Raw genomic sequence first — 27,908 nt, 5'->3', positions numbered from 1 at the left:
TCTCTCCCTTTTCTTGTGGGAAATCTTGTCCTGCATAAAGACAGATGGTTTGACTGTGAGCAATATGGATGAAAAAGCATGCATGTCTATTGTCTCTACTGAGCAGCCCCACCTCCTCCCCCCCACCCAGTAAGGGATTAAGATGCCGTTTGTGCAGAATCTTACATGAGATGATGATCTTAAAATGGCTGTCAGACAATCAGTGCTGATGACCCATCTGCTGGTTGTGTGTGACATCCCTGCGGGCTCTAACCCTTGGACTACCTGATGCCCTTATAAGTGTGTGAGTTTGGAGTGAGTAGAATTTTTGTTTACCCTGGTGGAGCGGAGCAGATTATTCATCCTTTATTGGCACTGCAGAGTGGCCCTTTTTTGTTTTCCTCCCTGGCGACTTCCTCCCAGGCCGATGTGGTCAGGTGGGAGGATCTCCTGCTCCCATCCTGAGTGTTGTCCAGGACATGCTGCATGCAGGCACAGACTTCAGTACCTGAAGAGTTGCAAATGGCACTGAACACTGCAATTATCAGCGAACATCCCCACTTATAAAGGAGGGAAAGTCATTGATAAAGGTTGTTGGCTTAGGATATTACTCTGAGGAGCTCCTTCAGCAGTGTCCTGGGACTCCACCAACCACAACTAGTTTCCTTTGCGCTGGCTGGAGACCAACTAGTGGAGAGTTTTCCCCTTGATTCCCAAATTAAGATTTGCATTACCACGTAGGTTTCCAGCATGATTAATATGCACTGTTATCAAACTTCCTTTAATTTAGGCATGTTGCAATTTAATCAGGTCACATAAAATTGAGGATCATAGAGCATCATCTGTGCTTCAAATAACATCTTTGTTTTCGTCAATTTTCCCTTTTAGCTAATGAGCAAATGTTTTGAGCTTGGGCAGACAATAAGGCTGACAATGCTATGTGACTACATTAACTCTCCAAGGACCACTTTCAGCAAAAAATATGTTTTGCAAGCAATCCTGTGGAGTTGTAACTGCTTTGAATATTAGGCCCCATGGCTACCTGTTCTCAACAAGTAACATGTCTTTATAAATTTTGTATTTATTGGCAACAAGCCTATAGGATCCTAATTGCAAACACGATGATAGTAATTTTGACCTGCAATTTTCAAAATAATGGATATTTGGGAGTGATTACTGATGATTTACTCGAGCATTCTATCTGACATCAAAAATTGTGGGTTGTGCTGTACTATTCTATCAACTGATCTTCAAGTTTACATTACTGCCTTGAAGTAACTGTTTCTATAGGTGTATGTATTCATTTTATGGAATGATTTTCAGTTTGTTTTGGCCAACCAATGAGTTTCATTGCAGCTGCCAGTGTTTTTTGTGGTGTCAGCGGTCACAGTGAACATTTGCTGACTGTGTTTGTATTACTACAGGCTTTCAAGGAAAAAGGAAATGCTGGCCAGTATATAGACAGTTGTATACTTTCATTTAAAGAATGCAGTCAAGAAATACGCTTTGTGTGATGTACATGGTTTTATTTTCCTTAATATCATTCAATAATGTTGATTGAATATTGCTGATAGTAACCAAATATGTGGATCTTTTGCAAAATGTTCAGAAATTTCAGACCTGAAGCATAAAGGATAATAGCGAGGAAAAAAATAGCCATTTTATAGCGAAGATATGGCGAATGATATCTACTGGTATTGCTGAGCATCTTTGCTATGAATTTTAAGTTATGCACCATCTACTGGTTTGTGCAAAAAAATGTATCAATGAATTAAAAAGAATTAATATGTTAATCTTGAAGATTTAAAGGTCCTATATAGTTACTCAGTCATTTTGCATACTTTTCGTTTGTGATTGCAGTTATTAGATGTACGAAGAACTCTCCATATACAATGCTTTTGTGATTTGAAACTTTCCCTCACATTGATTTGTCTCTTTATGATCTAAGGTGAAAACAGACATATTTTCCATCAAGAAGGTTTGGAGAAAGTACTGGTGATGCTTTTAGGAATCAACAATGATGCAATCAAAGTAGCTGCTTGTGAAGCAGTGTCAGTTATGAGTGAAGATGAGGCTAGCAAAGAGGCTTTCAGAACTGAAGGTAAGTATAAATGATTTGATATCATTCTGTGGTTAAATTTTCATTCCATGAATAGCAAATTTTATAATAGACAACTGTATTTCTGTAAAGTTGAAACTAGATTTCTGAAGTATTTTTTGCAGAAGGTGTTGCTCACGTGGTTGCACTACTGACGAGTGACAACATGGAAATGAAAGAGGCTGCAGCCTTAGCTCTAGCAAATCTAACAACTGCAAATTCCAGCAATGCTAGGTAAACAGATTTATTAGTAATGCTACACTACTTTGCACTTGAGTTTGCCATGCAGATTTTTCCCTGTAAATTTGTTGTTCATTAGAAGAACAGTATCAGTGATAAGGAATGGAACCATTACCCAATTTGTACAACAAAATCTTAAAATTTGTGAATACAGATATTTAATATGTATGAAATTCTTTAGTCTGCATTTTTATTTTAAACAGGATTCAAATAAAGGACTTCCATACGAAGGTTTCAAGCTAATATTTGCACACCATAGTTTCAAAGCCCTAGTGTTAGCATGAATCATTGTCAAGTCAGTTATATACGATAAGATACAAACTAAGGGCTGAAATCCCAGAGTTGGAAAAGGATAGAAAAGTAGAATTCCAAAATGGGGTGGGTCAGGGCTGGGATAAGAATTTGAGGCTGGTTCTGCTGAGACTCTACCCTGAACTTAAAGTGCCACCATAAATTCCAGTGAGGAAAAAGGCACTTCTGCCTCATATCAGCTGAGTCCCTGGGCTCCCCTGCAAATTCTGCCTATTTCCCCCATTTTAAGGCTTTATTAGAAGTTTTGTTAGGACATTTGGATAGATTATAGACCTTGTTTAGACATTCAAAATTGACTCCAAAGGCAGACAGTTATGTTTAATTAAATGCTGCATGGCTCCTTTAAGAACTATAAAAATGACATGCCTCATTTTCACTTTGACCAGCAGTGTGGTTATGGGGTGCTCCGCCATCTGCTGGTAGACTGGTAAAACTGCCTTTGTGCCTTTACAGAAATGGACACCTGTCCTGATCAAATCAATAACACTATCCCCACAATTTGGGATAGGGTCCATGGCTTTATGTGTAGACATATGGGTGTCTTGCTCCATGTGCTTGTACCAGCATAGCAGAACTGCAGACTTTCAGCCCCTAAAGATCTCTCTAAAGTGGTCTAAAAAAGTGCCTTAATCCCAATCACAAAAGAGCATCTCTGTTACATTAGTATGAATTATTCCATCTCCGTCCGGTTCCAGTTGCCTTTACCTTCACATCATGGACAGGTTGTATTTTGAGGCTATGTCCACACACTGCAAGGTTTGAAGTCCCCAGACTTTTTTAGGATATATGCAGTCAGCAGTTTCTAATAAATTTAAATTTTGGTTCCAGAAGTGAAAGGACAATATGTTCAACTTCTACACCAGTCAACACCCTTGGTAATGTACTTTGTACTACTTAAAAATGTAAGAACCCCAAGGGTTGGGATATCAGATACAGATTCAAAATTGCTGTGCAACATGAAGAATAGTGAGACATAGGAAGGCTGTGTCTCATAGGAACAAAATCAACCCCATGAACTTGTTCCGCCATTCAGTCAGATCATGGCTGATCTATACCTCAACTTCATTTTCTTGCCTTAGTCCCTTATCCCTTGATTACCTCACAAACTCTATCAATCTCAGTCTTGAAAACTCCAATTTTTCCAACATCTACGGATTTTTGGGGAGAGAATTCCTGATTTCTATTAGGCTGTTCATAAAAAAATGCTTCCTGATTTCCATCTTAAGTGGTCTAGTTTTATTTAAAATTATGCCCTCTTGATTTTGATTGCACCACCAGAGGAAATAGTTTTTCTGTATCTACCCTATTGAATCCCTTTAACATTTTAAACCTCTCAATCAGATTGTGCTCAATCATCTATACTCAAGGGAATACAAGTTATGTATGTGCAACTTCTCCTCATAATTTTACTCTTTTGGCCCAGCGTCATTCTGGTGAATATATTCTTTCTGAGGTGTGGTGCCCCAAGCTGAACAAAGAGAACCAGATGGAGACTGATCGAGGCTCTGTACAACTGAGCCTAACTGGCCTTTGCATTTCAGCTCCTTCAGACAAGGCCAACATTCCATTAGCCTTTTTGATTTCATTCCTCTGTACTGGTTCTAAATGCCTTGTTTGTTCCTGTACATCACCGTTGCCATTTTTCAGAAAATACACCCATTTATCTTTCTTAGGTCCAAAGTGAATGATCTCGCACTTACCCACATTAAACTCTATCTGTCATCATTTTGTGCATTCACTTAATCTGTCTATGTCCCTTTGCAACTTCCTGCTCCCATTTGCACTACCTAAATCCCTCTTACTTTAGTGTCCTCTGCAAATTTGAATATACAACTCTCAATTCTTTCATCTAACTCATTAATAAATATGGTGAAAAACAGACATTCCAGTACAGATCCCTGGAAACATTACTTGTCATGTTCTGCCAAAATAAGTATCTGCCTCCTCTTCAGTCCATTCTTATTTTTGCCAATACTTTCTTGTGTGGAACCTTATCAAATGCATCCTGGAAATCCATACAGATAACATCCATTGACACTCCTTTGTCTACCTTATTTAGTGACTGCTTCAAAAAGTTCAACTGGATTAGTCAGACATTAGATAGACTATGCTCTTCCAACAAGTGTGAGAAGCTCGTTGAATTCTTTGGGCGGAATTTAATGAGGCCCAGTGGAGTGAGCATGTGGCAGGGGGCTGGGAGAATTAGGCAGGAGTCCGCTGCCAAGATTGCCTGCGACCTTGTAGGGGAGAGTCCCTCAATCACAGGCACTCAGCGCCTGACATTGGGAAGAGGCAGGGCCCTAAAAGTCATCACCTATCCTTGCATCCGAACCCCTCACTCTCCTTGCCAGCAACCCCTACCCTCGCCCCCATCCTGCCCAGTGTTGATCCCTGGTGGAGGCCTCAGTGCATTAATGACAGCAGCCATTGCTCAGACTGATGCTGCCAGCCTATGGCAGACAGCTTTCAGAGGCCCCGACTGGGGTCTTGTTCGAATGGGAAGCCCGAACCTGTCCAGATAAGTGCCTATTTGCAATTAAATAGCATCAGGCTTCCCAGAGAGGAGCCACGTAGGGCAAATAGTGGGCAAGGCCCCATCGCACCAACAAATTCCGTTCTTTTTTAGTGAAGTTGTCTCTGCTGCCTAGTCGTCAACCCCTTTCTTTCTCTGGTTTCTCTTCCATCTCCCCTCATGCCCTTTCTGAGCTTATGTTATCTACTACTGCTCCTCGGCCCTAATCCCACTAGAATGCTGATGATCCACCTTCCCTTTCTGACTTTCATGTATGTTGACATTGTATATACTTCCCTCTCCTCCGTTACAATGCTCATCTCTTTCAAATATGCAGTCATGTCCTCATCTGAAAAGCACACCCTTGACCCCTCTGTCCTTACACCCAACCGCTCTTTCCGCTCCAAAGTCCTTTGAACATATTGTCAGCTCCCAAATCCATGCACATTGTTCTCGCAAACTATTTTTGAACCTTTCCAATCAAGTTTCTCCTGAGACAGCAATGAGACAATGATAATCTGCCCAATCACTCTTTTCCATCTCTCTGCAGCCTTTACACTATCAACTACACCATTCCCCACCAATATTCTGCTCCAGTGTCTAACTGAATAGGATTGCCCTTGACCTGGTTCTATCATTACCTATCTAACCATAGTCAGAGAAACTCCTGCACCCAATTAGAACCTTCTGCAATGGCTTTTCTTCCTGATCCAGAACTTTTACCCAAACATCAAGAGTGGAGAGTGCGAGACTTCGGGGGAATAAACAATGGAAAGTACGAGATTCTGGGGGAGTAAACAGCGGAAAGTATGAGACTCTGGGGGAGTAAACAGTGGAAAGTGCGAGACTCTGGGGGAGTAAACACCGGAAAGTGCGAGACTCTCGAGGAGAAAACAGCAGAGAGTGCGAGACTTCGGGGAGAAAAGAGCGAAGAGTGCACGATTTCGGGGAGAAAACAGTGGAGGGTGTGAGACTTCAGGGGAGAAAACAGCAGAGAGTGAGAGACTTCAGGGGTGAAAACAACAGAGAGTACAAGACTCCAGAGAAGAAAACAGCAAAGAGTGTGAGACTGCTGGGGAGAAAATAGTGGAGGGTGTGAGACTTCAGGGAGAAAACAGCAGAGAGTGAGAGACTCCGGGAGCGAAAACAGTGGAGAGTGTGAGACGTCGGAGGACAAAACAGTGGAGAGTACAGGACTCCAGGGGAAAAAACAGTGGAGGGTGAGAAACTCTGGGGGAGAAAACAGCAAAGAGTGTAAGACTCCAGAGGAGAAAACAGCAAAGAGTGCGAGACTTTGGGGAAGAAAACAGTGGAGGGTGAGAGACTCCGGGGGTGAAAACAGCGGAGAATGAGAGACTCCGAGGTTGAAAACAGTGGAGTGTGCGAGACTTCAGAGGAGAAAACAGTGAAGAGTGAGACTCCGGGCGAGAAAACAGTGGAGAGTGAGACTCCGGGGGAGAAAACAGTGGAGAGTGTGAGACTTCAGAGGAGAAAACAGCGGTGGGTGCGAAATTCGGGGAGAAAACAGCAGAGAGTGAGAGTTTCCGGGGAGTAATCAGTGGAGAATGCAGGACTCTGGGCAGAAACTAGCGGAGAGTGCGAGACTCCGGGGTGTAAGTAGGGAAGAGTGTGAGACTCCGGGGTGTAAGTAGCGAAGAGTGTGAGACTCCGGGGTGTAAATAGCGAAGAGTGTGAGACTCCGGGGTGTAAGTAGCGAAAAGTGTGAGACTCCGGGGTGTAAGTAGCGAAGAGTGTGAGACTCCGGGGTGTATGTAGCGAAGAGTGTGAGACTCCGGAGTGTAAGTAGCGAAGAGTGTGAGACTCCGGGGTGTAAGTAGCGAAGAGTGTGAGACTCCGGGTTGTAAGTAGCGAAGAGTGTGAGACTCCGGGGTGTAAATAGCGAAGGGAGTGAGACTCTGGGGTGTAAGTAGCGAAGAGTGTGAGACTCCAGGGTGTAAGTAGCCAAGAGTGTGAGACTCCGGGGTGTAAGTGGCGAAGAGTGTGAGACTCTGGGGTGTAAGTAGCGAAGAGTGTGAGAGTCCGGGGTGTAAGTAGCGAAGAGTGTGAGACTCCGGGGTGTAAGTGGCGAAGAGTGTGAGACTCCGGGGTGTAAATAGCGAAGAGTGTGAGACTCCGGGTTGTAAGTAGCGAAGAGTGTGAGACTCCGGGGTGTAAGTAGCGAAGAGTGTGAGACTCCGGGGTGTAAGTAGCGAAGAGTGTGAGACTCCAGGGTGTAAGTAGCCAAGAGTGTGAGACTCCGGGGTGTAAGTAGCGTAGAGTGTGAGACTCTGGGGTGTAAGTAGCGAAGAGTGTGAGAGTCCGGGGTGTAAGTAGCGAAGAGTGTGAGACTCCGGGGTGTAAGTGGCGAAGAGTGTGAGACTCCGGGGTGTAAATAGCGAAGAGTGTGAGACTCCGGGTTGTAAGTAGCGAAGAGTGTGAGACTCCGGGGTGTAAGTAGCGAAGAGCGTGAGACTCCAGGGTGTAAGTAGCTAGCCTCCATCACCAGTCTCTGGATTCAGAGCCCCTGTTCGGAAACAAAAATAGAGGTGTGACATCACAGGAAAGCTAGTAGTTGATTGGCTGGTGAGTATATGCTATATATTTTACCTGAACCAGGGAAAATCAATCGTGATAAGAAGGACATAAATTGAAATAATTCAAATATAAGCACAAGAAAGACTGGAGGCATTAATTAAAAGTTAATGAGGAAAATAATAAACTGGTTAATTTTCCTTAGAGAAAAGAAGGCTGAGAGGAGACCGAATAGAGGTATTCAAAATCATGAAGGGTCTGGACAGAGTAAATAGGGAGAAATTGTTCCCACTCATGAAAGGATTAAGAACAAAAGGGCACAGATTTAAAATAATTGGCAAAAGAAGCAAAAGTGATATGAAAAACATCTTTTTCACGCATTAAGTGATGAAAGTCTGGAATGCTGTGCCTGAGAGTGTGGTGGAGGCAGGTTCAATTGAAGCATTCAAAAGGGAATTAGACTGTTACCTGAAAAGGATGAATGTGCAGGGTTACAGGGAGATGGCGGGAGAATGGCACTAAATGAATTGCGCATTCAGAGAGCCAGTGCAGATATGATGGGTCAAATGGCCTTCTGTGCTCTCACAATTTTGTGATTCTGTGATCTACTGTTCATCTGCTCTTATTTCCCACCTACGTGCTGCCCCTCGACAGTCCCTCGGCGTCTTACAAAGACACAACATCAGCTTTAACATTTGCATTGACGACATGGCTTTACTTCACCACCACCTCTCTCAACTGCCCTACTACCTCCGTGTGGTCAGCCTGCTTCTCAAATATCCCTTCCAGATTGAGCTGCAATATTCCCCAGTTGAACTTCGGAAGGACCAAAGCCATTGTTTTTGGACCCAACAGCAACTTTGCTCCCTCGTCACCGATTCGATCCTTCTCCCTGACAACTGACAGCTGAATCAGACTGTTCACAACCTTGGCATCCTGTTTGACTCTGAGATGAGCTTTTGACATAACCTCTTTTTTTCAAAGACACCTACTTCTAACTGCATAACACCACTTTTAACCACCCCTGCCTCAGCCCATGTGCTGCTAAACCCTCATCCATGTATTTTTTTTGTCTCCAGACTCAACTATTCCACTTCTCTCCTGGCTGCTGCCTTATTTTCCATTTTCCGTAAACTTGAGCTCATCCAAAACACCGATGCCAGTATTCTAATGCACACCAAGTCCCACTCACCCATGACTCCTGTGTTCATTTTGGACAATGGCTCCCAGTCCACCAACACCTGAAGTTCAGAACTGTCATCCTCACGTTTAAATCCCTTCACTTCTTTGCTACTTCCTATCTCTGCAACCTCCTCCAGCCCTACAACCCTCCAAGAACTTTGTTCTTCCAACATTGACTTTTACCTATGCATCACCCTCTTTACCTGATCATTGGCTAGCATGCCAGTCACCTCAGTCCAAAGCTCTGGAATTCCTTCCCCTTTTGGAAGGTCAAACCAAGGTAGGACATACACAGTAAATGGTAGGGCACTGAGGAGTGCGGAGGAACAAAGGGATCTGGGAGTTCAGATACATAATTCCCTGAAAGTGGCGTCACAGGTAGACAAGGTTGTAAAGAAAGCTTTTGGCATACTGGCCTTCATAAATCAAAGTATTGAGTATAGGAGTTGGGATGTTATGGTGAGGTTGTATAAGACATTGGTGAGGCCAACTTTGGAGTATTGTGTGCAGTTCTGGTTGCCTAATTACAGGAAGGATATCAGTAAGATTGAGAGAGTGCAGAGAAGATTTACTAGGATGTTGCCGGGTCTTCAGGAGTTGAGTTACAGGGAAAGATTAAACAGGTTAGGACTTTATTCCTTGGAGCGTAGAAGAATGAGGGGGGATTTGATAGAAGTTTACAAAATTATGAGGGGTATAGACAGAGTAAATGCGAGTAGGCTCTTTCCACTTAGATTAGGAGAGATAAACACGAGAGGACATGGCTTTAGGGTGAAAGGGGAAAGGTTTAGGGGGAACATTAGGGGAAACTTTTTCACTCAGAGAGTGGTGAGAGTGTGGAACGAGCTACCATCTGACGTGGTAAATGCGGGCTCACTCTTAAGTTGTAAGAATAAATTAGATAGATACATGGATGGGAGAGGTCTGGAGGGTTATGGACTAGGTGCAGGTCGATGGGACTAGCGGAATAATATTTCGGCACAGACTAGAAGGGCCAAATGGCCTGTTTTCTGTGCTGTAGTGTTCTATGGTTCTAAACCTCTCCATGTTTCTCTGCTCCTTTAAGATTTCCATTAAAATGTACCTTTGACCAAGTTTGAGAATAGGTTGAGATCGTTTCGGCCCCAAGACCTCTAATCATTCGCTTTACCAGATAAAACAGCATGGACGGTTTTGGAAACAAGGATGAGAATTCTAAATTGAGGCATTATTTAACCTGATGCCAAAGTAGGTCACTGAGCATAGGGGTGAGAGGGGAATGGGACTTGGTGTGAGCCAGGAGAGGAGCTGCAGAGTTTTGGATGCCCTGAAGCTTACGAAGGATAGGCTGGCCTGGAATTGTCAAGTCCAATTGTACCAAAGGCATGGATAAGAATTTGAGCAGCAGATTAGCTAAGGCAGGGCTAGAGTCAGGCGATGTTATGTATGTGGAAATAGGCGGTCTTACTGGTGGTGTGGGTATTTGGTAAAAATGTGGTAAATATTACTAAGAAAAATCATCTCAGGGTCAGATATGACATCAAAGGTGCAAATAGTCTGGTTTAGTTACCCACGGTTGCCAAAGAGAGGGAGGGAATCTGTAGCTTGGGAACAAAGTTTGTGACAAGAACAAAAGGCAATGGGTGGTATTTAATGGAGGTGATGGGGGTCTCGCCTGCTAGCTCGAGGACCCCACATGGGGAAGGCCCGCTGTATCATGTGCCACTCAGGCACTTGACAGGTCAGCAATGGTCCTTCCATGGGATCAAGGACCCCAGTCCCACCGACCGAGATGCTGACAGCTGTATTGAGCGGCGGCGGCAGCAGGGAGGTAATGGCTGTTGCTGACAAGACACCCACCCAAGCTCTAGGATCATCATGGACCCAGGCCCCAGGGGAGGGATGATGGGGCGGGGGGTGGGGTGTGGGTCATAGGGGAGGATGGAGGATATCAGCAGCAAGGGCAGGGGGTGGCTCTCAGCGACTCCCCCTTTCCTAATGCCAGGTCTCTTGATCATGTACAGATTGCTTTTGATCAAGGAACCCATCCGCCCAGGAGCCCGCACTACCTCGTACAGGTTTACTTGTTCTCCCCGCATGGTGAGTCCTTCTGCCCACCACTTTGCTAATATTAGCAGCTGTGGAATGAGGCCCTGAAGTGAGCATTAATTGTCTACTTAAGGGCCACACAGACTTAATCGGGGTGGAGTCCCCATCTGCCACCCTCCCGCCTGATTAAATGCTCCACCCACCACCAAACTTGCCACGGAGGAGGGCATTAAATTCCACCCAATGACTTTGATCTTCCAAATATTTTGTTGGAGAAAATTTCTGCTCATCCAAAACTGGATGTCAGGAAAGAAATCTGGCTATTTAGAGACAGTGGAGTGTTTGAGAGAGGTGGTAGTGAGCTGTGTGTCATCAGCGTACTTGTGGAAACTGATGCTGTGTTTTCAAATGGTGTCAACCAAGGGGCAGCATGTAGGTGAGAAATAGGAAAGATTAGATCCTTGGGAGACATCAAGGGCCACTATGTGGGAGTGGGATGAGCAGATGATTCTCTGGCTACAATTGGATAGATAAGAATGGAACCTGGAGTGTGCACACCCAGATGGATAATGATGGAAGGGCGTTGGAGGAGGATGGTATAGTTAACCATGTCAAAAGCTGCAGACAGTTTGAGAAAGACGAGGAGGGATGGTTTACTTTTGCTAGAAGTACATAGGACGGGATTTTCTGATCCCACCCGCCTCCAGAATTGTCCGCTCCCACCGAAAGTCAATAGACTTTTGGCTGGACCACCGAATCTCCCGTGACGGGTCCCCTCACAATGGGGCCAGAAAATCCTGGTAATAGAATGTAATGTATGACTTTGATAAGACCCTTTATTACTGTGGACTTTTGAGAGGGAAGGGAGGTTGGAAATGGACAATAGTTTGCAAAGATGGGAGGGGTCAAGGGTTTTTTTTTGAGGAAGCGTGAGATGACAGCAGATTAGAAGGAAGGGGCAATACTTGAGGAGACTAAACCACTAACAATATCAGCTAATATGGCAGCCAGGAAGGGAAATTGATTTGTGTACAGTTTAATGGGAACAATATTGATAGGGCAGGAGGTGGGTCTCGTGTACAGGATAAGTTTGGTGAGGACGTAGAAGAGATGGGAGAGAAAAATGCAAATTTAGGATAGAACGGGATGAGCTTTAGAGGAAGTTTGGCTCGGTTGACATGGGGTTGGGAAGAAAGCATAGAGGCACCACGAGCTTACTTTTTAATTCTGACCAAGTTTAAGAAGAAATAATTGTTTCTAATATTTATTTAATTTGAAACAGTGCTGTATTTGAAGCTGAAGGTGTGGAGCTGTTGGTGAAATTGCTGACTGCTCCAGGAGATGGTATTGTTGTCAATGCTGCCGCTACAATTACTAATCTAGCCCTGCAGGAACCTATACGTGCCAGTATTCAGAATTGCGGGGCTATGACTGCCATTGTGGAACCATTGAAGTCGAGCAACACTCTGGTGCAGAGCAAAGCTGCTCTAGTTGTGGCTTCATTAGCTTGTGATGCAAATGGAAGAACAGAGGTAGGAATTAGTTCAAAGTTGTGAAAATGAAATAGTGATAATCTTCAGAATGTTATATATAATTTGTATTAAATTTATTTGGATTAAATATGTTTGTTTAAATTTGTATTAAATTGTGTTTAAATATAACTTGTAAGAAATTCCAAGGGCACGATCTTCCGGTCGGTGAGTGGGGGCGGGGCCCACTCACCGAAGAGTAAAATGACGCGGGATGAGGTCGGGTGAAACTGCCGACGTCACCCCGCGTCACTTCCATTTTCAGGTCGGCGGGGGCGCAGCCAAGTCAGCTGCGTGCCTGCCGACCTGTCAACGGCCTATTGAGGCCATTGAAAAACTAATTAAAGTCATTAATGGACCTGCCCATCCAACCTTAAGGTTGGCGGGCAGGCCTGGAGCCCTGACGGGCTTCAGGAAAAGCATGAAACCTCAACCACGAGCGGGATGAGGTTTCATGAGGGTATTTAAATTTTTATTAAAGGTATTAATAAAAGTTATGGCCAAGTCCCAACTCATGTGACAGTGTCACATGATGGGACATGTCATGGAAATTTTTTTATCATTTGTATTAAAAATTTTAATTCCAAGCTGATCTCCTGAAGGCAGCACTTAGCCTCAGGGAGACCTGTGCACTCTTTCACGCAAATGCGCAAAAGAGTGCACTCCCAGCTGAGGGAATGCCCCCCTGCCTGCACAGGGAGCGCATAGCGCTTCTGAGTGGACGTCACGCTGGGCGGGCCTTAATTGGTCCGCCCACGTAAAATGTCGGCGCGCTCGCGCCTGCTCCTGCACTTTTCCCCCAACAGAGGGAAAATTTTTCCCCAAATGTATCAGGCTATAAAACACTGCAAAGACGTATAGTCTGTGCCTATGATTCTCAATATTATATGGTTCTCAGTCAAGGAATAGAAAATGTAAGCATAATATTTCTTCTCATAAGCAGAAAAATCTAAACGGAGAGCCAGCTATAGATGTATAATGTTCCTGGGAAAAGGCCACAAGTAAATATTCCTGGAGGTGGTGCCCAGAGCATAGGCATTCCTAGAATTATGGCTGGGGTTTACCTGCAACTGAGCACCCTGAAGACAGAAATAGACAAAGATCTTCTTAGTGTTGGAGCCAGGGTTGGAAAACTCCTACACTTGCAGCTAAGACAATAGGTGTGTTGGTAGGAATGGAGTTATTTCCTTAGGCTGAGGCCAGGAGCAGAGATGTTCCTGGAGCCCAGAGAACTGGGATTGAAGCCATTAATGCATGCATTTGTGGGACCATGGCCAGAAAAGTAGATATTTGTGGGACCAAGGCTGGGAATAAGCTTACTGGAGCCTGATAATTGAGGCCATTCTAAGGCTGAAACCATGCAGGAGTGCAGGCATTTTTGGATTGGAGTAGAATGGGGGGAGGTGGCAGTTGGTGGCTGGTGCGCTGGGTTGGGTGAGGCAACCCATTTCAGGGACCAGAACCAGGAGAAAAGGTATTCCTGGAGCTGACTGCTGCATAGGTATTCATGGGACTGAAGAAGGGAAGATAGACATACCTAGGATTGAAACTGAAACAGAGAGCCACAGTGAATTATATGAGTTGTCAAGGTTATTGAATGCATCTTCAAATGCCATTTCCTGTCCACTACACCACCAACCTCACTATGCTGCTCAATGCACCATAACCCCATCGCTCACCCATCAACTATCCACAGAATTTGGAGTCATGCCTAGCGTCAATCACTGCTGCAAGGCACATATCATAGTTTCCACATACCCCCAGCTATTCACCTTTGACAGGTACATCACCCAAACACATTGCACACACTTGCTGCCATTCTTCCCTCTCTCTTGCAGGACAAGGTGGCACATAATACAAGGAAGCAGGAAAGAACATTAAGAACGTGAGAAATAGGAAGAAGAGTAGGTCATTTGTCCCATCGAACCTGCTGCACCATTCAATACATTCATGGCTGACCTTCTGCCTCAATTCCACTTTTCTGCCTCTTCCCCATATCCTTGATTCCCTGAGAGACCAAAAATCTGTCTATCTCGGCTTTAAACATATTCAAAATGGAGCATCCATAACCCTAAGCAGTAGCGAATTCCAAAGATTCACGCTAATACAAGAGCAAAATACTGCAGATGCTGGAAATCTGAAATAAAAACAGAAAATATTGGAAATACTGAGCAGGTGAGGCAGCATCTTTGGAGAGAAAACCTCTTTCTCTTCACAGGTGCTGCGTGACCTGAATATTTCCAACATTTTCTGTTTTTATCCCAAAGATTCACAAACCTCTGAGGGAAGAAATTTTCCTTCCCTTATCCTGAGACTGTGCCCCTATGTTCTATACTTCCCAGCCAGGAGAACAACCTCTCAGTGTCTACACTGTCAAGTCTCTTCGGAATCTAGTATATTTCAATGAGGTCACCTCTCTTTCTTCTGTACTCTAGAGAACATTGGCCCAATTTAGTCCGCCTTTCATCATAGTACAACCCTCTCATCCCAGGAACCAATTTAGTGAATCAGCAGGGGATAGGCATTGCTACATCTCCTCAGCCCCGGGAGGAGATAGCACTGACCGAGGCCTTTGAATCCAGTGTTGCTGAAGGTATCCAGCATGATGGTATGTTCCTGGCTTATGCACCTTCTCAAATCCCACTTTATCCTCATCCCGCAAGCTGGTTTGAAGTACAATCTACAGATAGTGTGGACATGAACCACTTGCTTTACATACACTCGCCATTTCCCTCACCCCAATCTCCCCTTCCACATGTATGCTTTCAGATACCCAAGACCTGTCACCTGGCCAGCCAGTGCTGCCTGACTCTGAAAGGTGAGAACAAGCCCACATACCTAAAGAAGAAGCAGCATCATTTGATCTGACACTCATAGCCACCAGCTGAAATACTGGTACTGAACATAATTTTGAGGTTAGCACAGCGGCAGGACCAGCACGCATGGTGAGTCGCCAGGCTTCAGTGGGCTGCAGCAAGGCCAGGGAGAAAAGATAGCACAAGTGTTAGCCTCCCAGAGGCCAAGCTCATAGATGGGCTCTGCTCCAGAGGACTCAGATGAGGGCTGTGATGGGCCGGCCTACATGAAAAGTCTGATGGGCAAGTACACAGAAATGCGTGGTGCATTGGCAGACCTGCCAAAGAGCCTCTTCTCAATGTCAAGGAGCATGGAGGAGTATGGCTCCAACTTGACACAGGGCTTTGCGCAGAGCCTGGAGTCCAGCAGGAAGACGTGGCCAACGCTGTGACAGCAATTTCTGATCCAACAGTGATGCAGCACCTGATGGCCGATATCTAAGCTTCCATTGCAGCACAGGTAGAAGCCACGTGACATCTGAGTGCTGCAATGGAAACTCAGACTGAGAGCACATGTAAATTATGCAAATATATTGACCCTAGAAAATTTTAGGTAGTAAGTGTGCTCTTCAACTAGCCAGAATCACAAAATTAGCCCTAATAGGCTAAGCCCTTTGTGGCAAAAACTAACTTTGAAAGTAGCTCTTGGAGTTGGAGATCAAACAAATTTATAAAACTATTTGTCACAAGAGTTAGAAATTGTTTTGGATTCAGGACTGAAATAGACAGAAATCATGGGCAGAATTTTCGCCCCGTTCGGGGGGAAGTTTAAGAGCAGGCGCGCAGAGGCGTGCCCCCAATCAGTGCCCCCAATTGGGGGCGTGCTGTCATTTTACGTGGGCAGGCCAATTAAGGACCACCAAGCGCGACGTCCACCAGGAAGCGCTATGCGCTCCCTGTGTGGGCGGGGGGGGGGAAGGGGATTCCCTGAGCCGAGAGTGCGTTCTTTTGCACATGCGCATGAAAGAGAGCACTCAACTCCCTGAGGCTAAGTGCTGCCTCAGGGAGATCAGCTCTACAATAAAAAAATCTGAAAAATAGAAAAAAAAATTTCCCTGATATGTCCGCTCATGTGACATGGTTACATGAGTTGGGACATGTCCATCACTTTTACATACACTTTAATTACATTTTTTAAAACCTACATGAAACCTCATCCCGTCTGTGGATGAGGTTTCATGCTTTTTCTAATGCCCGCCAGGGGTCCTGGCCTGCCCACCAACCTTAAGGTTGGATGGGCAGGTCCATTAATTAGTTTAATGACTCTGTCAATGGCCTCAATTGGTCATTGACAGGTCGGCGGGCACACAGCTGATTCTGCTGAGCCCCCACCTACATGAAAATTTAAATGGGGCGGGGTGATGTCGAGAGTTCCTCCCAGCATCATCCCGCGTCATTTTACACGTCAGCGAGCGGGCCCTCCCACCTCCTGCTCGCCGACTGGAAAATCCTGGCCCATATATCTTTTGAATATCAGGTGAATTGAACCATTATATTCCCACTGAAAGTCAATAGATAATAGTTATTTTCTTAATATGTGGCATTTTTCACTAAATTTTTCTGTGTAAAAACTTTCTATTGGTTGGATATAAATAAGAATTATTTCTAACTGAGCCTGTTTTCACAGCTGAGAAATGCTGGTGGATTGGAACCACTTGTTGAATTGCTCCATTCTAATAATGATGAAGTGAGACGCAATGCCTGCTGGGCTGTACTTGTCTGTGGAAAAGATGAGCCAACAACAGCTGAACTTTGTAAACTAGGGTAAGTATGGAGAACAATAAGCAGCTATAATTGAATGCTAAGTGTCAGGAAACAAAAATGAATACATCCTTTCCAATTCCATGAATCTTTGAAGAAGTGATTTGTCATAGCAAGTCAACTATAGTGCATAACATTACTTAGAAGATGTTTTAGATTATAAATGCCCTTTAGGTAGCTTTTATCGCTCTGGCTCCTTTATAATCTCATAGACATTTATGCAAGTTCATCTCCCCAGGAAGCAGCATTTAAATGGCCTTTCATGGCTACTGCCCAGTGTTTGCAGTAATTACATTTTGCTGCATCTGTTAGTCATTAAAAATAATCACTATACAGATGGAATAAACATTCCTGTGTTTTGTAAAGCCTGTTTTCTTTTATTCTCTAGTAATAGTTCTCTATATAACAGTTTCAGTTTCATTTATTTCAATGGAAACATATACAGGTAGTAAGAATTTGTGATAATTCTCAAAGAGGAGCAGTTGACAATAACGCATTTTGGACTATGTTGTAATTACCAAACTCTATTCATTATAGTGTTGACTGAACTGCACTCTATCAGTCTGTCATAAATTTAACTTATATCAATTGTAAATTTATAATGCATAAAATGTAAGTGTGCTGATTAAAAACTGATGGCATAAATTTTAAAAATAATTGGACCAATTTGTCATTTATTTTCCTTCCTTTTCTTTTGGTATCCATAAGCCATCTCACTAAGGAAAATAGACCTTAGCCTATTCTGTAATGTAACTTGTTGCCAGGACCACACTGGAGTTCTCAAGCATGATTTCCATCCTCCCTTAGGCAAAGGAGGCACATGGCATTACCTAGCTGGTTTGCTGTCCAACTCATGTTGAGTTAGGTCCAATATTAGCTAGGCCCTTGATCATCTGGAAATACTCAACAAAGCATTCGTGGCATATCTGATACCGCTTAGTCTGCATTTAGCCAGTTTTTTTTGGTATTTTGGAGTACAAAGTTTGAGTCAATTAGTATAGTTTGGAGAAGGTAAATGCTACTTTGAATTGGTATCCTAGTTGAAAGGTACATATTTCATATGAGTTCATGTTCAGATATTTAGTGCCATGTTCAAATGGTACTGCCGTCAGCTGGAGAGGATGTACTGCTAGTTGAAAAGTGAAAATGCTTTAGTGGATTGGGAAGATCAATCAATCAAAAGGACAGAAAAACCTACCACTAAACCACTAAACATGGAAAAGACCACATTATCAGCTCACTAGAGATGCAAGTCCAACATCAGGTCTAAATTGTACAACTCTCAGAAAAGGCTGCCAGGCTGGATGGAAAATAGATGGATCACCTATTTTACGATCAACAAGTGATGTTTTATCCAAATGAAAAGCAGCAGATGTTGTCATTTATCATTCACTATGGTTTTCCTGGGCTTCCATACAGTTGTCCTTTGGGATTCTGCTCTGTAGTTGAGGTGCATGTAGCTTGGATTCCTCCTTAATAGCTACAGTGTGTTCTGCTTTCCACTCAGATGAGCAACGTTGGCAGAGAGTAGTTGAAATAGATGTTTTAAGGAAACAGACATTTATTCAATAGGCTTTTGAGAACCAGAATAGGCTTATTAGTGAAATACTTTATCTTAATATGTGGGGTTTACTTTACACATTTTTTTTAATGTTTGTGTTTATTGAGATGAAGGACTCCAATGAGGGGGAAATGAGAACATCCGGTAATCTCAAGGTTAGATACAATGCATAACACTAATTGCCCACAAAATGTGCCTAAATTCCACTCAAAAAAAATTCTTAATGCATTAACATGTCTTTTATTTCTAAATTTTTGTTTAGCCTTTGAGTGAGTCGCATGAGCTGATATTGATATTGTTGACTTTGAAGAAAGAACTCACATCATCCATTAATGTTTAGACTTCCCAAATTTTCAAATTTTAGTATCCATTCAAGAGGCTCCTCAAATTGTTTTCTGTTAATTTTTACCTGAAAGTCCAGGTACAATAGGTGAAAGGACAACTCACATACCAATGTGTTACTGGTCCCCCAGTTTGCTTTCTGAGTGGGTATTTAATTTTGTTTTATAGAGCTTTGGAAATCCTTCAAGAAATAAGCCTGTCCTCAAGTCACAGGAACAGTTTTAGTGATGCAGCTGTGAAAAGACTGCTTGACCATAATGCTGCTCTCAAATATTGTCTGACTGGCTACTTGTCATCCAACGACATCATCACAGATGGTTTCTATGATCCTGGTCAGGTAAATTTTAATTAACCATCATATTTTACATAAGATATTCAACACAGAAACAGACCGTTCGGCCCAACTAGTCCATTCCAGCTAATGAACAACTAATTCAATGAAAAATAGGTACCCAGGGTCCTGTTCTCTGCTTTGACGTTAGGTTAGCTGATAGTTAAACCCAGTAAAAATAGCAAAATTTAAATTAACATCAGCAACTGCAGCTGCATGTCGGAATCTGAGTTCTCTGGTATCAAATTGGAGAAACATTTTCATCATGATTTTCTGCTACAAAACTGTTGTTGAAGCCATTTAAATATTAATTGTTATAAAGTTGATTCTGCCAACTGGATCATGTTAATATAAATCTTCTATCTTTATTAACATGATCATTGATTACCTGCCCTCTATTTAAGTGGCCTTAAAATGACATACATTCAGTAATGCTGCATGGTTTGCAGAGTGAGCCGTATTGTCAATGATTGTATTTAATGCAAAGATATAGAAAACTGACTTTATTTATTTATTCATTCATGGGATGTGGGCATTGTTAGCAAGACTGTAGTTACTTTTTTTCCCAAAAATATACTTTATTCATAAATTTTGTAGAAGTACATTCCAAAACATTTCAAATTGACTAATACAGAAAGTGCAATAGAATTAAACTTTTCTTCATACAGCATATTCCACTCTGAGGTGTCTTAATACAATTACAATACTCTTGATACTTACAGTATACATTCCATGTCAGGTGTACAGCCCAAGGGGTTCTGCATAGTTTCCAACCCCTAGGTATATTATAGCTGAAAGGCCTGAGACAGTGGCCTTTCCCCATTGCGCCTCTGCGGTGGATACCCCAATCTTTAGTGTATCCCTCCGAACCTAGTTCTCGACCTTGGAATGTACCAGTCTGCAACACTTGGTTATGGACAACTCTTTGCAGTGGAAGACCAACAGGTTTTGAACAGGCCAAAGAGTGTCTTTCACCAAGTTGATGGTCCTCCAGCCGCGATTTATGCTTATTTTGGTGTGCATCCCTGATAATAGCACATAGAACTCATAGTCCCAGAAGGAGGTGGACAACAGTTTCCTTCCCCAGCATGGCCACATCGAGGGTAGTATTTATGTATTTATTGCTCATCACCATTTTCACTTGAGAAAGTGGTGCTGAGCTTCCTCCTTGAACCAGTGTAGTCTGATTTTTTTAAATTCATTTATGGGATGTGGGCATCGCTGGCTAGGCCAACATTTATTTCCTGTCCCTAATTGCCCTTGAGAAGTGGTGGTGAGCTGCCTGCTTGAACTGCTTTAGTCCATGTGGTGTAGGTACACCCACAGCAGTGTTAGGGAGGGAGTTCCAGGATTTTGACCCAGTGACAGTGAAGGAACGGCGATATGGTTCCAAGTCAGGATGGTGAGTGGCTTGGAGGAGAACTTCCAGGTGCTGGTGTTCCCATCTGTCTGCCCTTGTCCTTCTAAATGGTAGCAGTCATGGGTTTGGAAGGTGCGTTCTAAGGAGCCTTGGTGAGTTCCTGCAGGGCATCTTGTAGATGGTACACACTGCTGCCACTGTGTGTCAGTAGTGGAGGGACTGAATGTTTGTGGAAGGCGTGCCAATCAAGTGAACTGCTTTTTCCTGGATGGTGTCAAGCTACTTGAACGTTGTTGGAACTGCACTCGTCCAAGCAAGTGGAGAGTATTCCATCACACTCCTGACTTGTGCCTTGTAGATGGGTGGACAGGCTTTGGGGAGTCAGGAGGTGAATTACTCATCACAGAATTCCTAGCCTCTCACCTGCTCTTGTAGCCACAGTATTTATATGGCTAGTCCAGTTCATTTTCTGGTCAATGCTAACCCCCAGGATGTTGATAGTGGGGGATATCAGTGATGGTAATGCCATTGAATGTCAAGGGGCAATGGTTAGATTCTCCATTTGATGGTCAGATGGTCATTGCCTGGCACTTGTGTGGTGCAAGTGTTATTTGCCACTTGTCAGCCCAAGCCTGGATATTAGAGTCATAGAGTTCTAGAGCCATAGACTTTTACAGTACGGAAAGAGGCTCTTCGGCTCATCTTGTCCGTGCCGGTCATCAAGCCCCAATCTACTCTAATCCCATTTTCCAGCACTTGGTCCCTAGCCTTGTATGCTATGGTGTTTCAAGTGTTCATCTAAATACTTATTAAATGATGTGAGGGTTCCGCCTCTACCACCCTTTCAGGCAGTGAGTTCCAGATACCCCCACCCTCTGGGTGATAAAATTGTTCCTCAAGTCCCCTCTAAACCTCCAGTCCCTTACCTTAAACCTATGCCCCCTGGTTATTGACCCCTTCACTAAGGGGAAAGGTTTCTTCCAATCAACCCTACCTGTATACCTCAATCAGGTCCCCCTCAGCCTTCTCTGCTCTAAGGAAAACAATCCCAGCCTATACAGTCTCTCTTCATAGCTGAAACCCCTCAGCCCAGGCAACATCCTGGTGAATCTCCTCTACATCCTCTCCAGTGCAATCACATCCTTCCTACAGTATGGCGACCAGACTGCAGGCAGTAGCCCAGATGTGGCCTAACTAACGTTTTATACTGCTCTATCATAACCTCCCTGCTCCTGTATTCAATGCCTCGACTAATAAGGGCAAGTATCCCATATGCCTTCTTAACCACCTTATCTACCTGTCCTGCTGCCTTCTATGATCTATGGACATGCAAACCAAGGTCCTTCTGATCTTCTGTACTTTCTAGGGCCCTACCATTCATTGTGTACTCCCTTACCTTGTTAATCCTCCCAAAATGCATCACCTCACACTTTTCAGGATTAAATTCCATTTGCCACTGTTCTGCCCATCAGACCAGCCCATCTATGTCATGCTGTAGTCTAAGGCTTTCCTCCTCGCTATTTATTACACCACCACTTTTCATGTAATCTGCGAACTTACTGACCAAAACGCCTACATTCATTTCTAAATCATTAATGTACACTACAAACAGCAAGGGACCCTGCACCGAACCCTACAGTACGCCACTGGACACAGGCTTCCAGTCAGAAAACCAACCTTTGACCATCACCCTCTATCTCCTGCCACTAAGCCAATTTTGGATCCAATTCACCAAATTGCCCTGGATCCCGTGGACTCTTATCTTCTTGAACAGTTTCCTATGCGAGACCTTGTCAAAAGCCTTACTGAAGTCCATGTAGACTACATCAACTGCACTACCCTTATCAACACACCTAGTCACCTCCTTGAAAAATTCAGTGAAATTTGTTAGACATGATCTCCCCGGACAAAGCCATGCTGACTATCCTTGATTAATCCTTGCCTTTCCAAGTGGAGATTAATTCTGTCCCTCAGAATTTTTTCCAAAAGTTTCCCTACCGCTGATGTTAGACTCACTGGCCTGTAGTTCCCTGGTTAATCCCTATCACCTTTCTTGAATAATGGTACCACATTAGCTGTCCTCCAGTCTCCTGGCACCTCTCCTGTGGCCAGAGAGGATTTGAAAATTAATGTCAGGGCCCCTGCAATCTCCTCCCTTGCATCCCACAGCAGCCTGGGATACATTTCATCTGGGCCTGGGGATTTATCCACTTTTAAATCCACTAAAACCACTAATACATCCTCCCTGTCAATGCTAATTTGTTCAAATGTATCACAGTCCCCTTCTCTGATTTCTATACCTACATTGTCCTTCTCTATAGTGAATACAAATGCAAGGTACTCAGTTAAAACCGCACCTACGTCTTCCGGCTCCTCACACAGATTGCCACTTTGGTCCCTGATGGGCTACTCTTTCCCTGGCTATCCTCTTGCCCTAATATACTTAAAAAATGCCTTTGGATTTTCCTTTATTTTACCCGCCAGTGTTTTCTCATGCCCCCTCTTCGCTCTCCTAATTTCATTTTTAAGTAACCCCCTAAGTACTCCTCTAGGGCTTCCGCTGTTTTGAGCCCTCGGTATCTACCATAAGCTTCCCTTTCTTTCCTTATCCAATCCTGTACATTCTTTGACATCGAGGGTTCTCTGGACTTGTTGGTGCCACCCTCACTTTACAGGAACATGTTGGCCTTGCACTCTCATTATTTCCTTTTTGAATGACTCGCACTGCTCTGATGTAGATTTTTCTACAAGTAGCTGCTCCCAGTCCACTTTGGCCATCTCCTGTCTTATCATATTAAAATTGGCCTTCCCCCAATTCAGAACCTTTATTTCCAGTCCATCTTTGTCCTTTTCCATAACTACCTTAAATTTTACTGAGTTATGGTCACTATCACCAAAATGCTCCCCCACTTACATTTCTACCACTTGCCTGGCTTCATTCCCTAAAATTAGATCCAGCACCGCCCCCTCTCTTGTAGGACTTTCCATGTGTTGGCTTAAAAAGCTCTCCTGAGATAATTTAAAGAATTCCACCCCCCTCTAAGCCTTTCACACTTTGTGTATCCCAGTTAATATTGGGGAAGTTCAAACCCCCTACGATTATTACCCTATTATTTTTACACTTCTCTGAGATTTGCCGACATATCTGCCCTCCTATCCCTCCCTGACTGTTCGGGGATCTATAGTACACTCCCAGCAATGTGATTGCCCCTTTTTTGTTATTAAGTTCTACTCATATGGCCTCATTTGAGGAACCTTCTAAGATATCATCCCTCCTTATTGCAGTAATTGACTCCTTGATCAATATTACTACCCCATCTCCTCCTTTACAAACCCCACCCCCCTTCACTGTCTCGCCTGAAGATTCTATATCCCGGATTGAGCTGCCATTCCTGCCCCTCCTTCTACCATGTCTCCGTAATAGCGGTGATATATCCCCATGTGTTAATCAACACCCTCAACTCATCTGCCTTACTCGCAAGACTCCTTGTTATGGCAGGCGGATGGTAAATGCCAAGCTGCCGAAATCCCAGAGGGAAACTTGAAGCAGCTGTCACAACTATTTGCAATTTGTACTTATTTTGAGAATGTGAACTTTGAATTCAGTAAAACGAAGACCACCAAACCTATAAGAGGTTTCTTAGAAAACTAAATTAAACCTTTATTAATAGAAGAAAAGATTTTAAGCACATATATAGATCTACAAATTACTACTATGATAACTTCTAAATGCCCTAATTAATCTAAACCCCAGTTTCACCTCCGTTAAGGCAACAGTGAGACACATAGATTTTAGAAGACCCAGGCAAAGTAACACACAATAACCTGAACAGCCAAAATCAAAGTGAGTTTTTCTCAGCTTCAGTTCCTTGTAGACAGCAGCTTGAGGCTTAGATGCTGGCGTCTTTTCACACTTGTGTAAGATCTTAGAATTCCTGACCTTACACAGAACCTTCACTCCTTTATACATATTTTCCCCTTTGAATGCAAATTCCCATTGTTTCACTGTCTTTGGACTTTACCTCTCTAATCATTAAATTTATCATAGTGCCAATTTTACCAGTAACCTTTGGGAAAAATAAACACACTGTTTCTTAACTTCTGGCTAAGTGTAACATTTCAGCCCCTCTTTTAAATTCAAGCTAGTCTAGTTTATTTAAAAATGCAAATGTTCCCTTTACACCTTACGCAGAATATTGCCGTCAGCAGCGGGGGCAGGCCCGACACTCCGACGCGTAAAATGACACACGATGATGTTGGACGTGCATCCTGATGTCATCGCGCCTCATTTCGATATTTCTTTCGGCAGGTGCGCGCCAGAGGTGGCTGCGCCCCGCCGAACTGTCAACGGCCTATTAAGGCCATTAAAAAAGCAATTAAAGTTGTTGACAACGGTGCCTGTCCAACCTTAAGGTTGGCGAGCAGGCGAAGAGCCCAAGTGGCCTTCGCATTTTTCAGGAAACCTCATCCACGGGCAGGATGAGGTTTCCTAAAGCTTGCATAAAATAAATAAATAATTTTTTTTTCACTTCACAAGCATACCCCCACTCATGTGACACTGTCACATGAGGGGACATGTTTAATTTTTTTTTACTTTATTATTTAAAAATTTATAATTTAAAAATTATTTTTAAAAATGGGCGATGCATGAAAGAGCGCTGACCCTGACCCCCCACCCCCCCCTCCCCCCGCCCACACAGGTAGCGCTGAGCGCTACTGGCCACGCATTACGCTGGGCAGGCCTTAATTGGCCCGCCCACGTAAAATTGTGGTGTGCAGCCGATTGCGGGCGGCAATCGGCTCCACTTCCGCCCCCCACTCCCGCCCAGCCTGCCTGACATCGGTAAGATTGTACCCTACATTCTAAAACTTCCCCCATGCTTACTTACTCAACATTTGAAACCTAACTTATCTTCAGATACATCAAAGCCTTCAGACCAGCGGCCTTTAATTCAATTAAGTCCTATACACACACAGACATAGACACAGACCCCACTATTACTCTACAATAAATCCCAATAACATTATAAAAATTATTATATCTTCTTGTCACTCCGTGCATTAAAATAAATGCCATCCAGCTTTGCCATGCTGCCTTGTGCCTTAACGTGACTATATATGCTCTGCCTTCCATACTGACTTGGTTTTTCTTCTATAATTGTCTGTGCATCACCCCCTCCATACCTCCACCCTGTATCCCATCCTCCTGCCAAATTAGTTTAAACCCCCACCAACAGAAAGAGCAAACTGCCCCCCCTCCGCAACCCCTCACAAGGATGTTGGTCCTGTTCCGGTTCAGGTGCAACCCGTCGGACTTGTACAGCTCCCACCTTCCCCAGAAACAGACACAGTGATCCAGGAATCTAAAGCCCTCCCTCCTGCACCAACTCTTCAGCCACACATTCATCTGCTCCATCCGCCTATTCCTATACTCACTAACACATGACACTGTGAGTAATCAAGAGATTACAACCTTTGAGGTCCTGCTTTTCAATCTGCTACCTAGCTCCCTAAATTCTTGTTGCAGGACTTCATCCCTCTTTCTACCTATGTCGTTGGTACCAATGTGAACCATGATCTCTGAATGTTTGCCCCTGCCCTTCAGAATGCCCTGCAGCCATTCAGTGACATCCTTGACCCTGGCCCCAGGGAGGCAACACACCATCCTCGAGTCACATCTGCGGCTGCAGGAGGTTTAGGGGGGGAATGTGAGGAAACACTTTTTTACCTAGAGGGTGGTGACAGTCTGGAATGCGCTGCCTGGGAGGGTGGTGGAGGCGGGTTGCCTCACATCCTTTAAAAAGTACCTGGCTCCAACGAAAATAACCCAAGTCTATCCAACCTCTCTTCATAACTTAAATGTTTTATCCCAGGCAACGTCCTGGTGAATCTCCTCTGCAGCTGTCTGTACCCATCACAATTGAGTCTCCCACCACTATTGCTCTTCCTGTCTTTCTGCTCCCCTGTTGTGCAGCTTGGCTCTTCGCAGAGGAACTGTCACTCTCATGGTTTTCCAATGCAGAAAAACTGTTCTTCACAGAATCACACAGTGCAGAAGAGGCCCTTCGGCCCATCAAGTCTGCACCGACACATGAGAAACACCTGACCTACCTACCTAATCCCATTTACCAGCACTTGGCTCATAGCCTTGAATGTTATGACGTGTCAAGTGCTCATCCAGGTACTTCTGAAAAGATGTGAGGCAACCCGCCTCCACCACCCTCCCAGGCAGCACATTCCAGACCGTCACCACCCTCTGGGTAAAAAAGTGTTTCCTCACATCCCCCTAAACCTCCTGCCCCTCACCTTGAACTTATGTCCCCTTGTGACTGACTCTTCAACTAAAGGGAACAGCTGCTCCCTATCCACCCTGTCCATGCCCCTCATAATCTTGTACACCTCGATCAGGTCGCCCCTCAGTCTTCTCTGCTCCAACGAAAACAACCCAAGTCTATCCAACCTCTCTTCATAACTTAAATGTTTCATCCCAGGCAACATCCTGGTGAATCTCCTCTGCACCCCCTCCAGTGCAATCACATCCTTCCTATAATGTGGCGATCAGAACTGCACACAGTACTCCAGCTGTGGCCTCACCAAGGTTCTATACAACTCCAACATGATCTCCCTACTTTTGTAATCTATGCCTTGATTGATAAAGGCAAGTATCCCATATGCCTTTTTCACCACCCCACTAACATGCCCCTCCGCCTTCAGAGATCTATGGACACACACACCAAGGTCCCTTTGTTCTTCAGAACTTCCTAGTGTCATGCTATTCATTGAATACTTCCTTGTCAAATTACTCCTCGAGTGAGATACACTCTGGGGCTTTCTTGACTACCTGCCTGCCTCCCTTCTTCTGACTGGTGGTTACCCATTCCTTCTCTGACTGCACTTCCTTAAGCTGCAGGGTGACCACGTCTAAAAACGGGCTATCCACGTAACTCTCAGCCTCCCAGATGCATTGCTGTGTCTCCAGCCAACACTCAAGCTCCAATACCTGCTGCTCAAACTGGTCAAACCAGTGGCGCTTTCAGCAGATGTGGTCATCCAGACTGCCAGGAGCATTTAAGACTTCGCACATACTGCAGGCCATGCAACACAAGGAACAGAGCTCCCCAGCCATACCTTTAGTTAAAATACTCTTACCCTAAATTTAAGCCAAGTAGAAAATTATTTAAGTTTCTTTTTTTTAAAAAAAGCTAGAACTCTTACCTTTCCTTAATGTAGCTTTAAAGTGGAGAAAAACAACGTACCCACTGCCTATTGATCAGCTCTCTGCTTTG

General features: G+C 44.0%; 1 protein-coding gene across 6 annotated transcripts in view; it reads left to right on the top strand.

Moving 5' to 3' along the window:
- armc3 (armadillo repeat containing 3) overlaps positions 1 to 27,908 on the top strand; it is a 177,509-nt gene that overhangs the window by 99,503 nt on the left and 50,098 nt on the right. For all 6 annotated transcript variants that reach the window (XM_078538263.1, XM_078538239.1, XM_078538235.1 and 3 more), the window contains 5 exons: positions 1,928 to 2,080; positions 2,203 to 2,311; positions 12,166 to 12,415; positions 16,895 to 17,031; positions 19,100 to 19,268. In XM_078538263.1, coding sequence (XP_078394389.1) covers positions 1,928 to 2,080; positions 2,203 to 2,311; positions 12,166 to 12,415; positions 16,895 to 17,031; positions 19,100 to 19,268 — 818 coding nt within the window. The remainder of the gene's footprint in view (positions 1 to 1,927; positions 2,081 to 2,202; positions 2,312 to 12,165; positions 12,416 to 16,894; positions 17,032 to 19,099; positions 19,269 to 27,908) is intronic.

Source organism: Cetorhinus maximus, chromosome 3, assembly GCF_964194155.1.
Source record: "Cetorhinus maximus chromosome 3, sCetMax3.hap1.1, whole genome shotgun sequence".
In the NCBI taxonomy this organism is placed as follows: Eukaryota; Metazoa; Chordata; class Chondrichthyes; order Lamniformes; family Cetorhinidae; genus Cetorhinus; species Cetorhinus maximus.
The sequence above is the reverse complement of the archived record's forward strand: the minus strand, read 5'-3'. Positions and strand labels throughout refer to the sequence as shown.